The sequence below is a fragment of the Eptesicus fuscus genome, chromosome 20, assembly GCF_027574615.1.
Source record: "Eptesicus fuscus isolate TK198812 chromosome 20, DD_ASM_mEF_20220401, whole genome shotgun sequence".
Taxonomy (NCBI): Eukaryota; Metazoa; Chordata; class Mammalia; order Chiroptera; family Vespertilionidae; genus Eptesicus; species Eptesicus fuscus.
In genome coordinates this window covers 7,609,043-7,629,408 of record NC_072492.1, presented here as the reverse complement: position 1 = coordinate 7,629,408, position 20,366 = coordinate 7,609,043, and the positions used below count along the sequence as shown (strand labels likewise).

At 43.9% G+C, this 20,366-nt stretch overlaps 1 protein-coding gene across 1 annotated transcript in view; it reads left to right on the top strand.

Annotated features, from left to right (window-relative positions):
- DNAH9 (dynein axonemal heavy chain 9) overlaps nt 1–20,366 on the top strand; it is a 333,701-nt gene that overhangs the window by 182,271 nt on the left and 131,064 nt on the right. The window contains exons 39-43 of the mRNA XM_054709112.1: nt 1,656–1,821; nt 3,397–3,499; nt 4,563–4,802; nt 11,818–11,979; nt 17,852–18,048. Coding sequence (XP_054565087.1) covers nt 1,656–1,821; nt 3,397–3,499; nt 4,563–4,802; nt 11,818–11,979; nt 17,852–18,048 — 868 coding nt within the window. The remainder of the gene's footprint in view (nt 1–1,655; nt 1,822–3,396; nt 3,500–4,562; nt 4,803–11,817; nt 11,980–17,851; nt 18,049–20,366) is intronic.

The following is a 20,366-nucleotide window of genomic DNA, read 5'->3' as shown; positions in this document are numbered from 1 at the left end:
TTTGCTGACACTGACAGCCACTGTGCTCCTCCCGTTCTGGCTGGAAAGAAAAGCCTGCTACCCTCTTGCCTAGAGGGGACTTGGAGCAGAGCTTGGCCACGTAGGGATCAAAAGTGTGTGTGCCTCTCCCCAGGGAGTCCTCTCTTTTCTGGGGTGCTTACCTGTCCCGTGAGATCATTCAGTGCATCCCAAGGCCACGTCTTGCTAACTGGCATGCTTTTCTCCTCAACAGTCCTTTAGAAGCACAGAGAGCCGAATCAGCCCAAATCACAGGGTCTGCTTAATGTCAGGGGTGGGTTGGAGAATCGCTGCTTTGGAAGGAGGAGAAAAGAGTCTTCCTACGGAGAGCATTTCCTACGGGAAGGACTGTTCTCAAAAACATGTCCTTGGCAGCCCATTAATTATATTTCATTTTGACAGATCTTGTATATAGTTTTATCTTTAGGGGGAAGAAGGTGTTGGGTGATTAATTGGTTGATAGTGTATGTTAATGCGATGCTAATTGAATTTACATTCATTTCATATTTTAAGCACTGAATTTAACCCAGGACCAGAGAATCCGATATTCCAGCTTCTTGAAGGAACTTGTCTTTCTATCTGTCACCTTCCTATGTCTAGTGACACTTTCTCCTTGTTTACAAACTCGTTTTTCAAGAGAGAGAATCAGATGGTCCTTAGAGCTTCCAGGAAGTGTTGGTTCTGGCAATACATAAATATTTAGTTGCTTGATTGAAAAAAACACACATATACCTCCACCCTGTTTCTTAAGTTTGTTCTAAACAAGTCCTGTCTGGCTGGAAGCGATGCTGTTTGATTCCTTCCCTCTGGCTGGATAACTGGGGAAACAGCTCCTGCACCGTCCGTACTGAGTCTCCAGGAAGACGCGAGATGCTCTGGTAGAGGGCCCGGCAACCTGAAGGTGCTGGGTGGGGGGCTTCATGATCCTGGAGGCTTCTGGGAAATTCTCTGAGGCTAGTGTCTCTATTCCCCCTCCGAGAAACGCCCAGGGGGTGAGCTCTTTGACAGCACTCTTGTCCTCTCGTGTAGCCCAGGAGTGGAAGGGGCCTCCACCCGGCCCCGGGATGGAAGCCACCGCTGTCATGCTGCCCTGCTATCCTAGACAAGGAGGGCCAGTCCGCCCGGGGTCCGGTTCCGTGCAGGTTTCCTCCAGGCCAGAGTACTGGGCCCTGGAACTGCCAAGGCGTTCTCTGTTTCTGGTCTATTCCCAAACAAAACTGGGCCCACAGAGATCACAGAAAGAGCATGGGCTTCGTCGTTGGCCTGCTCTGGGTTTGTATACTGGCTCCACCTTAGAGGAGTTGCAGTGTCCTTCTGAGCCTCAGTTTCCTCATCTCTAAAATGGGATAATAGCACTAATCTTACAGTGATCTGAGGAAGGCCAAAGTGAGATAATTAATGTTTGTACACACCTAACACCCCGCACATAGTAAGAGGTTCAGGGCCTGGTGGATACTGTCCCCAGTGCTGCCAGGTCACTCCCAGGTCTCCTTCTGGTCCGGTGGAACCCCTGCAGCTGGTGGAACTACTGCTGTCGTTTCCACACTCATGCACACGGCACCGCGGCTCGTACTTGGCGTCCGTACTGTCATCTAAGGTTTGAACACCCTTCCCTCTCCAACTGTCTCTCCCGTCAGCTGTCCTGGAGAAGCCTCTGGAGAAGAAGGCAGGGAGAAACTATGGCCCCCCAGGGAACAAGAAGCTGATCTACTTCATCGACGACATGAACATGCCGGAGGTGGATGCCTACGGGACGGTGCAGCCCCACACCCTCATCAGGCAGCACCTGGACTACGGCCACTGGTAGGAGCGCGCCAAGGGCCCGGGCTGGGGGGAAGGAACCAAGGCAGGGCCGAGCCAGCCGCCTCCCCTGGAACTGCAGCCCTCAGTTTAGCTCTGCAGCCGGAGGAGAATCCCGTGGCCGACTCCCTTCCTCACGGGGTTCTGTGTCCTGAGTGGGCTTTCAGACAGGGCATCACGACCCACCTGAGAAGGTACTGAGCCCTCATCTAAAGAGAAAGGCCTACTTTTGTCTTCAATATTCTTCTCAAAAGTTGCCTTCTCCAAACCCCCAAAGCAGAAGTGACTCCGACTCCTCCCCTCATCGTGGGCCCATAGCCCTGAGCAGGCACAATGGTCACACCCAACACACTGCCCAGTGCAGAGCATCTGCAGGTCTCAGCAGCCTTTGTCTCTTCAGAACAACTCAGGGCCCACACTGTCTCTTGAAACAGTGTAGTTTTTAATGGCAAAAGGGCTGAACTTGGCAGGGAAAAAATAGCCACAAGTCAGTCATTTCACCATTTTTGGCTCATCTTCCTACCTCACACATGAATCGGCTGCTGAGAGAGAGTGGGCGGTCTGAAGAGGGAATCCAGAGAGAACTATAGTTGTGATGGTAACCTGAGTTGCCTTTCATTCATTCCTGTCTTTGTTGGATGCCTGCCATATACAACCACCCACAGTCTCCACGCCAGCATCTGAGCAGCTGAGCTATCCCGGAGAAAACCAGTCAGGCTTACCAGTTTTACTTTGGATTCAAAGTCACAAGTCTTAAACAGAAGTAGAAACTTCCTGGAAACCCTTACTGCCTCCATCGGTTTACAGTTCCATGCTCAGAAATGTCCATTTCATACCTTCCCCCTCTCCTCAAGCTTCCCACCCACCTCAGTTGATGATCACACACCATCTGCCTCTCGCTTATGCATCTAGACAACTTACGTGCATCCCTGCAGCCTTTCTCCCTCCTCCTGTCACATCTTCCCTGGGGCATAGCCGCCCACCAGCATCCTGATTCTACTTTTCCCCACCTCCTGAAATCCTCACTTCATCAACTAGTCCCCTGTCTCCTTCATAAAAACATGCATACATTTCTATTGTATTAAAAAATTGTTCTCAATTTACTGCTCTCTCTCTCGCTCGCTATTTAATCAAATTTCTCTACTCTGTCTTCACGCCCTCACCTCCTACTCACTCCTCAGGCCATTATTATTAGTTTCTATTTCCTCCACTCTCATAAACCGTTCCTGCTCAGCTGCTAACTGTATCTTTATGATGAAATCCATCTTTTTATTCTCTCCGCAGCACATGATGTGCTGGACCACTTTCCCTTTTTAGGAATGCTGACTGCCTTTGCCTCCTGGGGTGCCATGCACCCTGATCTTCCTCCTACCCCTTAGTGCATCGCTGTGGTCTATTCTCCCTACACTGTTTCCATAAGTACTGGATCGTCAGGGTTTTGTCCTAGGCTCATGTCTCTTCTCAGTCTCTACCAACCACCCAAACATGTGAACGACAGGACACATCGTATCTCACCTGGACAAGGCACTCGCCTGCCTGGCCCTCACACAGCTCTCACCTGTTTTCTGACTGTTCCAGGTATGATCGGAACAAGCTGTCTCTAAAGGAGATCACGAATGTGCAGTATGTTTCCTGTATGAATCCTACTTCAGGCAGCTTCACCATCAACCCACGGCTTCAGGTATGGGAGGAGCTGTGGTTCTGGGACCCTAAACACTGCCTTACCAGGGCTGATGTTACTTGATCATAGTAAGGATTGGCCCTTCCCCCATCCAGCCTTTAAAAGTGGTAAATCATGCAGGATGCTGACTTTCTAAGAAGAGAAACTCCTATACCCAGAGTTATAAAGCTGTTTGCACTGGACAGGGTCAGAGAGTTCATCTGATTTAACTCATTTTTCAGGATAAGAAAACGTCAGGGAGATGAAATGACTCTCTCAAGGTCATGTGGATGCTCAGTATCAAACTCAGGTTTCCTGAGCCCCAGATCAGTTCTCCTCCTGCTCCCCCACTGAGCCCAGACTCCCTTCTACTCCTGCTCCCCCATTGAGCCCTGGCTCAGTTCTCCTCCTGCTCCCCCATTGAGCCCCGGCTCAGTTCTCCTCCTGCTCCCCCATTGAGCCCCAGCTCAGTTCTCCTCCTGCTCCCCCATTGAGTCTGAGCTCAGTTCTCCTCCTCCCCCATTGAGTCTGAGCTCAGTTCTCCTCCTGCTCCCCCATTGAGTCTGAGCTCAGTTCTCCTCCTCCCCCATTGAGTCTGAGCTCAGTTCTCCTCCTGCTCCCCCATTGAGCCCAGGCTCAGTTTTCCTCCTGCTCCCCCATTGAGCCCCAGCTCAGTTTTCCTCCTGCTCCCCCATTGAGTCTGAGCTCAGTTCTCCTCCTGCTCCCCCAATGAGTCTGAGCTCAGTTCTCCTTCTGCTCCCCCATTGAGCCCAGGCTCAGTTCTCCTCCTGCTCCCCCATTGAGTCTGAGCTCAGTTCTCCTCCTGCTCCCCCATTGAGCCCAGGCTCAGTTCTCCTCCTGCTCCCCCATACTGACGTCTTTGACCCAAGCTCCAAAGCCCATTATTCTCCCAGTCATTTTAAGTCCAACCTAAATTTGGGTTTAATGTGAAAAATGTGGCCATAATATGAAATTAAAAGCCCTTATATGAATTCTGTTTTGTGTAAATTCAGAAAGGTTGGCTTTATTCTGGGACCCCAGGTTTCTCACTCAGCTGCCACCATGCCTCTGTTTCCTTGCACAGCGTCACTTCAGTATCTTTGTCCTCTCCTTCCCGGGAGCAGACGCCCTGTCCTCCATCTACAGCTCCATCCTGACTCAGCACCTGAGTCTTGGAAACTTCCCAGCATCACTGCAGAAATCCACCCCTCAGCTGATCAACCTGGCCCTTTCCTTCCATCAGAAAATCGCCACCACATTCCTACCCACGGCAATCAAATTCCACTATATCTTCAATCTCCGAGACTTCGCCAACATTTTCCAGGTGAGCCCATCTGCTCCGAGACACCCCAGAAGGCTCAGTGATGATCTGGTTCCTCGCATTCTGGGTAAATTAGTAGTAGATGCCAAACTCTTGGCAAAGGCACAGTTCCCATGGAGTCAAGAACATAAACAGGTAAATGGAGTGCCACGGGCCCCATGAGGACGGACTTCAAAAAATAGAGGTCTGTTTGCCAATAAATTATTTCCCAGTAACAGAATGCATTTCCGAGTTGGTTCCTTCGGGCTGGAGGAGGCTGAGCATCTTGGCGATAATGTTACATAATGATGTCAGCATAGCGAGCAAAATGGCACAGAAGAAAGAAAGAGAAAACTATTCTGCAGGCCCTGGTGGTACATCCATTGTTCTTGGATGAAAAGGAATGTCCCCAGGTGTGCAGGGTAGCTCTGCCTCTTGAAGAAGCCATGTCGTAATATTCCTGAGATACCATCTGCCGGCCCCTGGGATGCCTCGGTTCTAATTATTCCAGCTTCTTTTCCAGGCCAGAGCCATTTCAGATCCTTTCAGCTGCTCATCTGAACGGTGAAGGCCTGTCTGTGCCTGTGGTTTCCAGTAGTGTGGCCTTTCGCCATTAGAGGGCGCTGCAGCAAGCCCCGGTCGGCTCTTCCCCTTGGTCAGGTACAAGCATCCTTACATGGTGACGTCCACAACTCTCCCGTCCTGGATAAGAATTGGCACAAACTACTTTTCAGAGAGACCTCACCCCAAAGTAGCACTGGGCCATTTCTGATGGAAGAATGTCATTCACACCACACACAGGCCACACCTGTAGGGAAATGTCAATGAGGCCAGCAAATGAAGCATGACCCTCCTTGGGGGAGGGGAAGCCAAGTATTTGGAATTAATTACCCAGCACACTACCTGTCAGACTCTGGGGAACCCAAGACCAGCAAAGGGGTGGACCCTGAGAACACAGGGCCTGCACGTTCCACCCAGGAATCTTCGTTGTAAAGAGCGGAAACCTGCTACAACTTTGTTCAAATATCCAAGAGCTATGCCCCAGAGAGGCTTAACCTGGAGGTGGAGTCACTGCGCCCACAGCAAGGTCAAGTCTCCCAGAACATCTGTCAGCTGCTCAGGAGAGCACTGCTGGGTGGACCATGTGTCTCCCAAGCATTGCTGCATTAGAGTGAGGACCAGGGACCTGCTGAGATTGTATAGATTTACCCAACAGCACACAGCCAGCCCGTGACAAGGCTGGGATGAGAATCTAGTCTTCCGGTTCCTAGCCTGGACCCCTTCCCTGTGCTGCTCCTTGTGCCTCCAATGAGGAGAACAAGCATAAGAGGGTTAAGGCAGCAAGAAGTCTTTAGGTCCACAGTCCTCAGGCCTGGACAATGGCAACATGTGTGTGTACCCACTCTTATCTCCATTTATTGAGTATTAATTTAAAAAGACTTTTTTTTTTACCACACAATCCCTCTCTTAAATCTCACTGCAACATGATGAGGTGGGGGTGTTACCATCTGTATTTTCCAAGTTTAATAAAAAAGGTGTTAAAATAATTTTATAACATTTTCATTGCTCGCAATGGTGTGAGGTTTCTTTTAGCAGAAGCCCCCAGCCCTAGCTCCTGCCTTGTCACCTGGACCACCTGAAATTTAATCCCTCTGGGATACACATTTTTATCCCAATTTAACAGAGACTCGGAGAAGTTACCAGGTAACAGATGACAGCATGAATGGACATGGCGGTAGAAATGTATAAAACTATGTATGTGAGATTGGAAAGATAACTTGAGACCAGGCCCTAATAAAAAAATCTGACTTTAGTCTGTGATAATAGCTAGCATTTACAGAGCACAGTTCTAGGCCCTAACAATTTAATCCTCACAACCACCATGTAAGGTAAAATACTGATTATTTCCAATTTAGAAATGAGAAAACTGTGCCACAGACAAGTCAGGTACCGTGAGCATGAGCACAGAGCCAGCAGCACTGATATCGGAAACTAGAATATTCAGCTCCACGTGCATGCAATCGGGCGACAATGGCTTCCTGAGGAGGAAGGTTCAGTCCCAGCCTTGTTTTCGGGGCAACTGCTGCAATAGTGAGGAAGAATGGGAGGGGAGATGCTGGAGTGGGGGTGAGTCTTTCTTCCCCGGGCCTGTTTCTGTGTCTGACTCAGGCATCCTGGGTGTGGACCTCTGGGCTCTGTGTCCCAGCCAGGCCTGCCCGCTGTCAGCCACCTGCTGGGTGTGGGGAAGTGCAGCCCCCACTGCAGCACTGCTCCCCCCCCCCCACCCTCCTCCACGGGAGAGCTTGTAGCTTATAACCTGCATCCCTCTTTACCTGCATCCCACTTTGCCTGCCTGCTTGTCCAAAGGCCTGAAGGAAGAGCTCAAGGGAATGATTGAAGACGGCACAGCCCAGAGAATCCGCTGTTTTCCTCCATCCGGCTTGATCTAAGACTCAATAATTCTGACCAGCTCTCCATTTCCTCCCTCTGTTCCACCCAGGACAGAATTTGATCGTGCTCTGAGAGGCAGGAATTATTAACCGGCCCCATCTCCGTGCTGCACGTGACTATCTAAGATGGTGCAAAGTTTGCACTGGCCGTGCCCACACTGGCTCAGCCCTTGCCAGTCAGCCTGAGTGCCTGGCAGTAACAGGGCTTAGAAAGGTCAATGGCACACCTCACTGCTTTTTGCTGGATTCCATTTGCTATTTTGTTCTCTCTAATTTTTGCATCTATATTAGTGATTGTCCTAAATTTCTCTCATCTGCTATTCTAAGGTTGTGAAGTCCTCATAAATGACATGGGGAAGTGTTCCCTCTGTTTCTCCTCTCTGGAAGGTTCTGTAGAACATTGTATTGTGCCTTCCTTAAATGTTGGAAGAATTTACTGGTGAGATTATCTGCAGTTTTCTTTGTGGAAGATTTTAAATTATGAATTTAATTTATTTAATACATATTAGACAATTCAGATTTTCTGTCTTGATATATCAGTTCTGGTAAGATGTCAATGTCAACAATTTCTAATTGATTGGCATAAAATTGTTTATATATCCTGTTATTATCTTTTAAATATGTGTTGCAGCTGACATGCCCTCCTTCTTATTCTGAATGTTGATGATGTGTGCCTTTTCTGTTTTCTCTTTTTATCTTCTATCAGCCTTACTAGGGAGTTGTCAATTCTGCTAGTCTTTTCAAAGAAACTGAAAAGTTACCAATATTATGTTTTTTACTTTCTTGACTACCTCTATTTGGTATCTGTTTTTATATTATTAATATTTAATCTTATAATCTCTTCCTACTTACTTTGGGTTTGGGGTTAGTTTGTCTTTCTATTTCTAACTTCTTGACATGGCCACTGAGACCATTAATTGTCAGCCTTCCTAGTGGACTGACCGTTTTCTTATTATTAAATGCACTGTATATCAAAATTGGCTCTTGCTTTTAAGTCAACTTTGAATGATATCAGCATGGCTACTCCATGTTCTTTTAGTATCTTTATGCTATATTGATTTCCAGCTTTTTATTACAGCTGTTTTAAATTTTTATATTTAAAATATATATTTCCCGTAGACAACACACAGTTAGATTTTTAAAATCTAGTCTGATAATCTTTGTCTTTTAATTATAATGTTTAGTGCATTTATATTTGATGTTATTTTATATAATAATTATTTTACATAATAATTATACTATTTGTTTTTAATATGTTCTATGTGGTGTGTTTCCTTTTCTCCAATTTCTCATATTCTATTGAGCTAATTATATTTTTTATTCTTTATTTTCTTTTTCTTTTAGCATGCTGTACATCCTTTGACTATTCATCTAATAGGTACCAAGTGTGTCACTTTATCCTTTTATCCTTTATAAATTAGTTCCTTTATCAAATGCCATATAATGCAAGGATCTTAGAACAATTTACCTCCTTTCAACTTTTATGCCACTGATTGATTTTAATTCAGTGTATACTGAACACCCATAATGCACTATTTCTGTCCTAGTAAGTCAACACTATTTAGGTTTGCTCACATATTACCCTTTCCATTTATCTTCATTCCTCCTGCATTTCTGGTTTTCCATTTAGAATCATTTTTGCTCTGCCTGAATAACTTCTTTAGTGTTTGCTTTAGTTTATATCTGCTAGCAAAGCACCTCTCAGTTTTCATTAGAGTTTAAATGCATTTATTTCATATTTTTTATGAACTTTGGACGGTGATTTAGAATCCAGGTTGGCAGCTATTTCCCCCCGGCACTTTGAAGGTGCCATTTCATTGTTTTCTGGTTTCTGTCGAGAAATTATCTCCAAGTCTTGCTGTTCCTTTGAGAGTATCTGTATTTTTCTCACTTATCTGTTTTTAACTTTTTCTCCTTGTTGTTGATTTTCAAGAATTTCACAATTATGCTTCATGTGTCTAGGTGGTGTTTTCCTATTTATCCTACTTGGTGTTTGCAGCATTTTTTAAATCAGGTTTGATGCCCTTTTTTTGAGTTTCAGAGAAGTTAGAGCTAACATCTCTTTATAGATTGCTTCTCTTCTCTCTGTTCTACATCTGGTATTCCCATACATGTATATGACCTTTTCACTGTGTTTCATGTACTTCTTATGCTTTTTTTCTTTTTTATATATTGATTTTAGAGAGAGGAAGGGATAGAGAGAAAGAGAAACATCCATGAGCGAGAGAAACATAGATTGGCTGCCTCCCCTACACGCCCCCAAACAAGCCCGCATCCTGGGCATGTGCCCCAACTGGGAATAGAACCTGCCACCTTTCGGTATACAGGATGACACTCCAACCAATTGAGCCACACTGGCCAGGGCACTTATGTATTTTTCTTTGTTAATATTTTTTTCTGTTTGTTATTCAGTTTGATTATTTTGTGCTGATCCCTTTTCTACTCAGCAATTCTTTTTTCAGCTGTGTCTATTCTTTGTTAATCCCATTTGATAAATTCTTAATTTCAGTAACTGTAACTTGGGGGTCATTTTTAATTTGACAATTTCCATTTGGTTTATTTTTAAAGGTTTCAGTGCTCTGCTGAAATTCTTTACCTGGTCATCTAATCTCTTAGTCATATTAATTGTGGTTTTATTAAAGTTGGTATCTGTTAATTCCAATGCCTAGATCTTTTGTGGGTCAGTTTTTTTCTTGGTTTTGGTCATATCTCCTGGTATTCCCAGTTTGACTGCCAGACATTATGAATTTTAAAATGTACAGGTGATTTGAGGGTTTAGATGATGATATTTTCCTTCAGAAATTACATACTTCTGCTTCTGGCCCGCAGTTGCCAGGGACTGAGGAGACTGAAATTGGGCTTTAGTTCCTGTGAGGACTGAGTGATTTGTTCACTCACACTTCTAATGTATAACCATCTGACAGGGGCCATTGGGGTTTAGCTACAACCTCTTCCCTGGTAATGCCTGAACTCCAGTTTTCATCCTTCCCGTCCCAGGAGATGAGAAAACTTTGCTCAGCATCTCAACCTCTCTCTTGTCACTGTCTTTTCCACTTCTGATCCTATAAGCCACTGCTTGTGAATTGGCAAATGTCTGAAGAAGATAAATGGTGCCAAACATGGGGTTAATCTCACTTCCTTCCCTTCTCTCCGGTAGCTGAGCCCCGCAAGTCCTCGCTGACTTGATTACTCTCCGATGCTTCTAAAATGATAAAACTTTAAAAATAATTTTCCCAAATCTTTTGCAGTTGGTCTCAGTGGGTTGGTCTGTGATCAGCTATTCTGCCATTACCAAAAGCAGAAGTATTATGGAGGTTCTTGTGATGTTATAGTAACTGAAGGATTCAATATCAGTTCATTCATTTTTTCAACAAGCATTCCCTGACAATCCTGTCAGGTACCAGGCAAGGTGCTAGTAATACAGTGATTAAAACAAACCACATCCAAAAATAAATCTCTCAGTTTCCCTGCCTTTGAGACACTTACCCTGACCTGGAAGAAGCAAACCAGTACAAAGAAAAATAATTTTAGAAACTAATAATTCTCTTATAAATATTTAAAGGGTCATATGGGAGCACATCAGAGGGAATGGTGTTGGACAGGAAAGAAGATACCATTGAAGACTCAACAAAGTTTATCACCTGATCTAGATCTTGAAATATGAGCAGAGCGAACAAAGGCGTGAAGTCACAGAATGTATTCAGTCAGGGTCAGAAAATAATTGGAGTTTTGTGAAACCGAAATCTGGATTTTTATGAGATGTGCTAATAAGAGGGATCATGAGTAATCAGACTGGTAGTCGTATTAGAACCAGACCTTTGTGCCATGCTGTGGAATCTGAGCATTATTCCTCGGGTACTGAGGAGCAATTAAATGGCCCCCTCTTTCTCTGACACAAGAAAGAAAGCAATGAAGGCGGACACAGGAGCAAATGAGTTTGAAGTTATAGGACTTACTGAAGTTGTTGAGGGGCTCTATTCTTGGTAGTCTTTATTTTCAATGAAAAAGAAAGCTAAGACATTGGCTAATAGTAGCAGAGATGTGCCAGAAATTTGAGATAAAATAATAAATATTTTAAACAATTCCTGTGTTACTGTGTTAGATGGGACAGAGAACCTACTCAAGATAAACAAATGCGTTGGTGACTGCAGAAGTTAGCTATACTCATCCCAGTCCTTCGTCACCATTCTGATTTCACCTGAGCAATTGTCACTCAGAGTAGCTTTCAAAACGGCACTGAAGGAATTGAAACAGAGCAGAGCCACCTTCCCTCAGCGTGGGGATTTGAAATGCAATGTCTAAAATTCCAGGCTCCAAGGCCAGGCAAACCTGATTTCAAAACCTCTTGGTTTTGAACTAAGGCCACCTATTATGTGGCATTGGACATACTTCCTATCTCTGAACTGCAATTTCCAAATTATGCGAAATGGATATAATAAAAATGACTTTGTGGGATCATCATGATGGTTAAATGAGCTGTGTCTGGCAAAACATCGACTCCAGTACCTGTCACATGACTGGCTTCAATAAGTAGGAGCTGTTGTTGTAAGTTGTTATTCATGCCATATTTTTGTCTGTTCTCCTTGAAGGGCATTCTCTTCTCCTCGGTGGAGTGTGTGAAATCCGCACGGGACCTGGTAAAGCTCTATCTGCACGAATCAAATCGTGTTTACCGGGATAAGATGGTGGAGGAAAAGGACTTCGTTCTTTTTGATAAAATCCAGACAGAAGTGGTCAAGAAAATTTTTGCTGTGAGTATTGCACTGTGAATTCTTTCTACATTTAAAAGTAATGATAGTTGTGCAGACTGTCACCCAAATTATAAAAGTACAGCCCATAAATTAGAGAAAATAAGAGATTAGTAAAGAAAAGAAAAATCTATCATTCCTTGGCGGAGATGAAAAGTATTGAGGCAAGAAGAGAGAAATTAATGATGGGATCTGAGTGCTGAGAAGGTCTGTGGACATCCCCTCATCCAAACCCTCCTTTTGTAGTGACTCCCCTCAATGTCGTTTCCCAGATGAGTCATCCCAGTTCATGCACCAGTGTCCTCAGAAATGCTCAGTCTCAGCTTTCCCAGGGCAGCCATGTAGGAACTGGGGATGACTGGAAATTTAGAACAGTTTTGAAATTTGGGACCTTTGGAACTATTATAAAAACTGGAAATTTGTTCTAATCTTGATTTAAACTTTATTTTCCTGTCTGTTAATCCTAGGTCTACCTTCAAATATTTGAAGACAATTTATCTTGCCTTTTCAAAGTTGTCTCTTCTCCAAGCTAAATAGCCTCTCTCTGCTCTTTCAAGCATTTCTGACATGGCTTGTTTTCAAACCCAGAGTAGTTGGCATCATCTTGATTATTCTCCGACCCTTTTTCTCCTCTGAAATCATGGTGCCTGACTCACCACACAGCCCCACTGTGTCTGACCAAAAGCAAGATCATCATTCCCCTTTTCTTATGTATTATAACTTTGTTATTATGTTTTCCAAAATGTGTCCTGCTAAATAGTTGTACCACAATGTGCTTTTTAGAAAGAAGGTATCTATCCATGATTTCTCAAGTTGAGAAAGTACTTCATATCTTAGAAATTCAGTGTATACAACACACGAAAGCCCTGAACATCAGCAATGATCCTGATTCGTCTATCATTTCCAAACACATGGGCCCCTACGACTCTTTCCCTCCATAAGACCTGTTAATAATTTTCGGAATGAATGGTCCTTAGAATATGCCTTGGAAAACACTGGTACATTAGCACCTCCTAGGATGACATTATATTTCTTAGTATCAAAATTACCCCGCAACCAACACTGAGCCTTCTGTTGACCAAAGCCCCATATTTTCCACACATACTGTGTGTTGTCCTCTCTTGAACATAGAAATAATCAAATCTTATATTCAAATGTACCATGTTGTTCCTGTGTTCACCTTGTTAGGTTCAGCTCTCCATATTTTTTCCTGATAAGATCCTGGATCTATCTCTGAAGATTTTACTGTCCACCCAACCTATACAACAGCCTTTGGAATGTTTGGATGGTATTTTAAGTAACTTAGCTCAGTCTGCTCTTTGCTAGTCCGAACACTGAATTTCTCCACTTTCCCATCATTTTTATATGGCCTGATGTATAGGACTCTCACATCTCAGATACTCCTCTCTGAGTTTTGTAGAATTTGTCCATTTATTTCTTCATTGTTAACTCTGCAAATGAGCCTTTACTGTTTTCTTAAACTGGCCTAAGCTAGCACTTTAGTGTGACAACACTCAGTCTTTGAAATAGAGGTTTCTATGTGGGTCTGTATACTAAGGGCCAATCCTTTTGATCTAGACCCAGACATAATTAATACTGCCATTATACACATTTGTTGGTTGTTGTTTTGTTTTTGATTAGTGCACATTTTTATTTTTGCACAAACAGCATTTATAGCTTCCTTTTCAAATATGTGTATCCCTTTTTTCATTGTTAGAATCTTTGTAAAAATAAGCTCTAATTTCACATAGTCTTGCCAAGTACTGTGTCCATTATTATGAAGAAACACTGTCACAGCATAAACTAGGTGAAGAAATTTTGCTCTGTTACCTAACAATAGAATATTTGGAATCTGAACTATTGGGCTTGGCTGGAAATATAAGTACTTCATTCTTGATTTTTATTACAGCAAAAGCAAAATTCTTGATCCTTTTCCCCTTTTAGGGATGAGAGATAGAATGGCTGTATCTCCATACTATACCATTGGTAAGACGTCACCACACATTCCACCCGCCTAAGCCAGTTTGCCTAGTGAGCATGCTCAAGGCTGATGTGGCTGTCTGTGACTTGAGCAGCCATAAACAGCTCACGCTGTTGGTTGATAACATGCCTTACCTTTTGTCCTTGTCCAGCTATTCTGATTTTTTGAAACTTCTTTTTACAACCATCTTCTTGGTAAAATATATGCATATGTTGAGGGACACCTGTACTGTATACTATCTGTCGGACCAAAATTAAAATGTCAAAGATATTCTTTTAGATCAGTGGTTCTCAATCTTTTTCGTCTCATAGCACACATAAACTACCTAAATCCTGCCGCACACCAAGAAAATATTATAGTTTTGGCCAATCTGACAAAAAACAAATAGATATACTTTTGATTCATTCACACCAGACGGCTATTGTTGTGTTGGCTGTTGTCATTTTTTTATGTGACAATCTAAGGGAAAAGAGGCCAGGCCCCTGGTAAATATTCAGGTGTTGCATGTTGTGAAATTCTGGCGGCGCAGCGGTTGCAAATCGCTGCTTTAGGTTCTGAGGTCCCTGACGATGTATTTCTGGCCGTTGGATCACTAGGCGTCCTAAGGGGAAGGCATTGTAAGCTGCGCCATGATCCAGGGGGATGTTGTGTTTAAGCAGAAACGCGATTTTCTCTGTTTTGTTTCAAGTTGCTCTGCTTGCTCCTAATACTCCTTTTGATTCTAAAGTAGAATGGCCAGTTAAATGGAATTTCAGATAAACAAATAATTTTTTTATATAAGTTACATGAGATTCTTGTATTTTTATTTACTGAGTCTGGCAAGCTTCATTTAAATATCTCTAAAGTTATAGCCATTATACCCAACATTCATTCTCTTAAAGAATTTGTACAAAGTGCTATGATAAAGTGAGTCCTGGACTTAAAGTCAGACTAGTTCTGCCACTAACCAGCTTCATGACCTTACAAAGACACTTGACCTCTCTGGGCCTCATTTTATTTCTCTGTAAAAATTAAAAAGTTGGGTGAAACGGCTCCTCAATTCTATGATTAAAGTGATTCTAAAATTTTCTATTCTCAATATATTAATAAATGTAAGTTACTACAGATGAAAGGTTAGTGAGAGCATAAGCAGTTGGTTATCATAAGCTTTCCCATGTAAAGCAGGAGTGTATGGTAACTGTGGGAGTGGAACCTCCGAGAAGGCCTTGTGGAGGCCATGGTCATGAACAGGCCTCAGCAGGTTTCATGGTGTGTGTACAAAGTAAGGCCCAGGGCACACGGAACTACATGCCTGCAGATATTAAGTTGCAAGTAAAAGGCACATTTGGGAATTAATGAGTAGGCCATTTGGATAATTTTTGTAAAAGCTGTGAATTTGTGGCTTTGTATTCTTTTTTTTCAAAATTTTTAAAAAATTTTTCAATTACAGTTGGCACTCGATATTATTTTATATTTATTGCAGGTGTGCAGCATAGTGGTTTGACATAAAATTTTATGAAGTGATCCCCCCAATAAGTCTAGTACCCACCTGGCACCATACATAGTTATTAGAATATTATTGACTATAATCCCTAGGCTGTACTTTACATCCCAGGATTATTCTGTAACTAACAATTTGTACTTCTTAATCCCTTCACCTTTTTCACCCAGCCCCCAACCCACCTCCCACCTGGCAGCCAACACAATGTTCTCTGTACCTATGAGTCCCAACAACAATTGACATGCCAGCCTGAAGCACCGTTGCACCAAACCTTGGTGTTCTTATTAAAGAAAAGTTGCCAAATTTTCACCAAGGAAGTGATGCAGTCCTGTTCCTACCATAAAGCTTAAACTTAAAGTTCTCTGATGTGTGGCACTTGTGGGATGCAGGCTCACTATGAAGAACCCTTTTTCACTGTGTGGGTTGGTTTTCCCTCTCCCCTCTATCCAGCCTGGCTCTGCTCACAGAACTGGAGGCGTATTTTGTTCATCAAAGAGTCTTTGTAGCCCGGGCTCTCCAGGTCTCACTTTCACTGTTTCGCTGCTGCATCGTCAGTGTAAATTGACTGCCATCGGGACTGATTCCCAATATATTAGCTCATTTTCAAACTGGGTAACTGTACTCCCACATCTGTTCCCACAAGTTTTCCTCAACTAGTGAGAATGGCTCTCCGGCATTATGTTATCCAAATGTCTGGCATTTATTGTGACTGTCCAGCAAAGCCAGAATAGTGTGTTTTCTGTGGCCCTAAAACTACCTTCAAAATATAATAACTCTTTGATAGTTAACTCTTTCACTTCTTATTATTATTACCAGGCAACAGTCCTGGTTTTCCTAAGAATATTACTTTCCCTCCATTAGGTTTGATGAATCTAGTCCCACAGGCTTAAGTGTAAGGTACTATGTTCAAGGCTGACCCCACAGAGCCCTGGCCTGGGCAATGCCCCTGCTGGTGAACAGCAGGCTGGTTGCCTCTCTTCCAGGTGGCCCTCCAGTCTGAACTTTAGGAGGAAAGAATGGCCGATGTGGACAATTGCTTGTGCTGGTATAAACTTTAACTTTGTGTTAGAAAACCTATTCTTTCTTAGCCCTGCTTCCTCTACAACCCTTCTTACTCTGGAAGTCTCAGGTGTTTGTGTTTGATACATAAGTAGTTCCTTCTGAATTAAAAGAAAATCAGCCACGTCTTCAATACTTAGCGAACAGAGTGGTGGTGAAGAGAAACAGACTCCACGTCTTTTAGGTTGAGTTGTACTAAGTATTCATTAAACATGGTACGGTTTGTCCTGGGGACAAGAGTTGGCACACCAGAAGCCCAAATCCTTATGGAAGTTTATAAATAGGGGTTCTACTGCAAAAGCTTTAAGATGATCAATGTCCTTCCCAGCTCGAGTGGCTCAGTGGTTGAGCATTGACCTAGGACTGTGGTTGGCAAACTGCAGCTCGCGAGCCACATTCGGCTCTTTGGCCCCTTGTGTGTGGCTCTTCCACAAAATACCACGGCCTGGGCGAGTCTATTTTGAAGAAGTTGCATTAGAAGAAGTTTATGTTTAAAAAATTTGGCTCTCAAAAGAAATTTCAATCATTGTACTGTTGATATTTGGCTCTGTTGACTAATGAGTTTGCGACCACTGACCTAGGAGATCATGGTTCGATTCCCAGTTAGGGTCTGTGCCCGGGTTGTGGGCTCAATCCTTAGTGCGGGGTGTGCAGGAGGCAGCTGATCAATGATTCTCTCTCATCATTGATCTCTCTCTCTCTCTCTTCTCTCTCTTTCTCTCTCTCTCTCTCCTTCTCCCTTCCTCTTTGAAATCAATAAAAATATTTTTTTTAAAAAAAGATCATCAATGTCCTTATAAACAAACCAGGCACCTAAGGATGGCTAGTGGCATATTCTTCAGAAACCAAGCCCTCTGTGCTGAGCTTATGGTCAGGGCTTGCGTCCTCTAGAGTGCACTATCACAGGGAACAGGAAAGGATGCCTTAGGATACTGCTGTGGGTTGCAGAATAAGACGTGTTGGAAGGTGCTGGAGAGATGAGTCCATTGGGTCATGATTTCCTTCACTCGGCTGTGGTGCAAGAGCCCTGCTTAGAGAAGTGCACCCGGTGTCCCCATCTGCTCTGCTCAGACACAAAGCCCATTTCTTACTGTGCTTGTGAGAAGGGCACCTTCCCCCTTCCTTTTTCATACTCAGCCCCAAAGGAATAAAACATCACCCATGACTTCATGGACCTGATACACGAATATTAAATATCTGCCTTAGAAGGCTCTCTCAGAGGAAACGTGTTGGAATCACACTGATACTTGATTTTAGGGAGGTGCCTAGAGAAGAGGGAAACCAGGGCTCTTCTCTCTGTGTGGAACCAGAACCAAGTCAATAAGGAGGGCCCTTGTCCTGTATCCCATCACCAGGATATGGAAGAGACTGAGGAGCAGACTGGAAGCCTGAACATGTATTGCCACTTTGCAAATGGCATTGGGGAGCCCAAGTACATGCCCGTACGATCATGGGAACTTTTGACCCAGACTCTGGCGGAAGCCTTGGAGAATCACAATGAGGTCAACGCAGTGATGGACCTGGTTCTGTTTGAGAATGCCATGCGCCATGTGTAAGTAGTTTCTCTTGTTTTCTTTTCTCGGTTGCCTCCTCTTCCCCATATCTGGGGTTCACCTAGGCTTTGGAGGACACTGACAAACCAGGAATCCAGTTACTGCTTCTTCTGTGGAGGTCAAGGGGCAGCTGCTGCTCCTGCCACTGGCCCTAGGGGGCACCCTGGTGCTGACCTCAGGCAGAACAGGAATCATTTCCTTGTCTGTCATTCACAGTCCCTGGGCATGACTACAGTGACACCAAGGGAAAGTTTGAGGTAACGAAAGGAGCACCAGACAGCTCAGCATCTGTATCCTGATCCCATTCTAGTCCAGACAGCTGGACTAGTTTTATAGGGCCAATTTTATAATGATGAGATTGGAGCTCTTTGTTTAAGACAAGTGCACATCTATTTCAAAAGTTAAATGTCCTTATAAGAGCTGTTGCTATCAAATGAATCACTGAACTAGTCACTAAGCCTCCCAGATAGTTTATGGTCATGCCATTGCTATGCCTACACTGCTCGTTATATTCCCCCTCTTTACATTCACCTCCCCTCCCTGCCGGCCCCAGTTCTCCCAGCCTGTCTCCTATATGCATGGTCTTAAGCATAAAAATCTATTTCATCTTCAACTTCTCTGAACTGTTCCTTCCTTGATAAATTCTGTCTGAGACCTGACTGACCTTGAGTTGAGGACAGCTGGTTTTTCTTCCCCATTCTCTGTACCCCACGGCCTAGAGAGAAGTAAGAACCTCTTTACCCCACACCATCCCAATGGCATTTCTCCTTTTATTCTCCACAAACTCCAGGATTTTTGAAGCACAAGCAACTGGACTTCCATACTCATTACTTCTTCATTACCTCTTCTTCTTTCTGTCATCTACTAGCATCCATTACTCCCATCATTCACCAGCATCCTTCATGCTGGCACCATCCTTCTCTCTTCCATCACACCTTTCTTCATTCTTGGCATCTATGTACACCTGGTATTTCTGTTCCTCAGCCTCTTTAGCTCCAGTGGTCTTTTTCCCATCCCACCTCAGCCACTCATTCACATGTTTCTATCCTGGAACTTCTATCAAGAATGAACCCACCTCCAAAATCTCAACTTCAAACATTCCACTCTCTGATTTGCACTGCCTACCCTTCCATTCACCTGCTCCAGTTCCAGTTATTCTTATACTTTATTGAGACTATTTTATGAAAAGAAAAAAATTGCTTTCTCAAACTCTTTTGTCCTTTCATCTACCATGTCTTTACTTTCCTCGATCACCATAGGCTCAGTCACCCTGGTGCAAGCTCCCTAACTTTGCTGCCATTGCATCCAGGTGACAAAACCCCACTGTCTTCTTATTCCATACCTGCCCCTAAGCATCTGAAGATTATTGAAGAAAAATCCCCCACCATGTTGATTAGTCATCACAAAACCCTGAAAAAGGCTCATTTAACATCACACGCCCCATAAATCGGTAACAGAGCTCACACTAATGCAGTCTGGTTCAAGAATGTTTACTCGCAACCATCACACTAGGATGCTTCTTCGTGTGCCTTTTGTCTCCCCCTGATCCTGGAAGCTCCTTGAGCACGGAGTGTCCCACTCACCACTGAGTCCAGTACCTTGGACAGTGCCTGGTGCATAGTGGGTGGGCAATAAACAATGGTTTTTAAATGAAGGCCAGGGAGGGGGCATTGGGTGGAAGTGCACAAAGGAGAGGAAAATGGGAGACGTCTGTAATAGTGTCAACAATAAAATGAAATGTTCAGTAATCTTGTTGAAACTTCAATGAGCATTTTCCTCCTCTTTAAGAGCTACCCGAGCCTGTGTCATAGTCTTGGGATTGAGACAAATTATCTTTTAAGAGTAAATTAAATTTGAGACAATAGCAAGTGATTCAGTCAATGTGGTTTCCAACGTGAGTGATCAAACTGACTAACATTGTTTTAGCAATGGAAAAATAACGGCTATAATGAACCGCCTTGAGGGGCAATTCTGAGGAATAAAGTGCATTTGGATGTATAATTTAAAATACCACTGCTTGTGGCTCCATCCTTGCACTCCCCTCCCTGCCTGAGGCTCCTCGGTCCTCTCTGCAGCCCCTACCAGCCAGAAAGAGCTGATGCATCTTCCTCCTACACCAGAAAACAGAGCAAACCAGCACATGAGAAGCACAGATCAGTGGCCTCTCATCGCTGCACAGTGCCCACGGCAGAGGCATGTGGACTCACTCCAAAGGTCCCACCTTCTGGTGTCCAAGGTGGGAATAGGGCGGGGCAGAGAGGGATGGACCGTGTGCGTTTCCACAGGAACGCCCAGGGCCGAGGGGCCAGACAAGGTG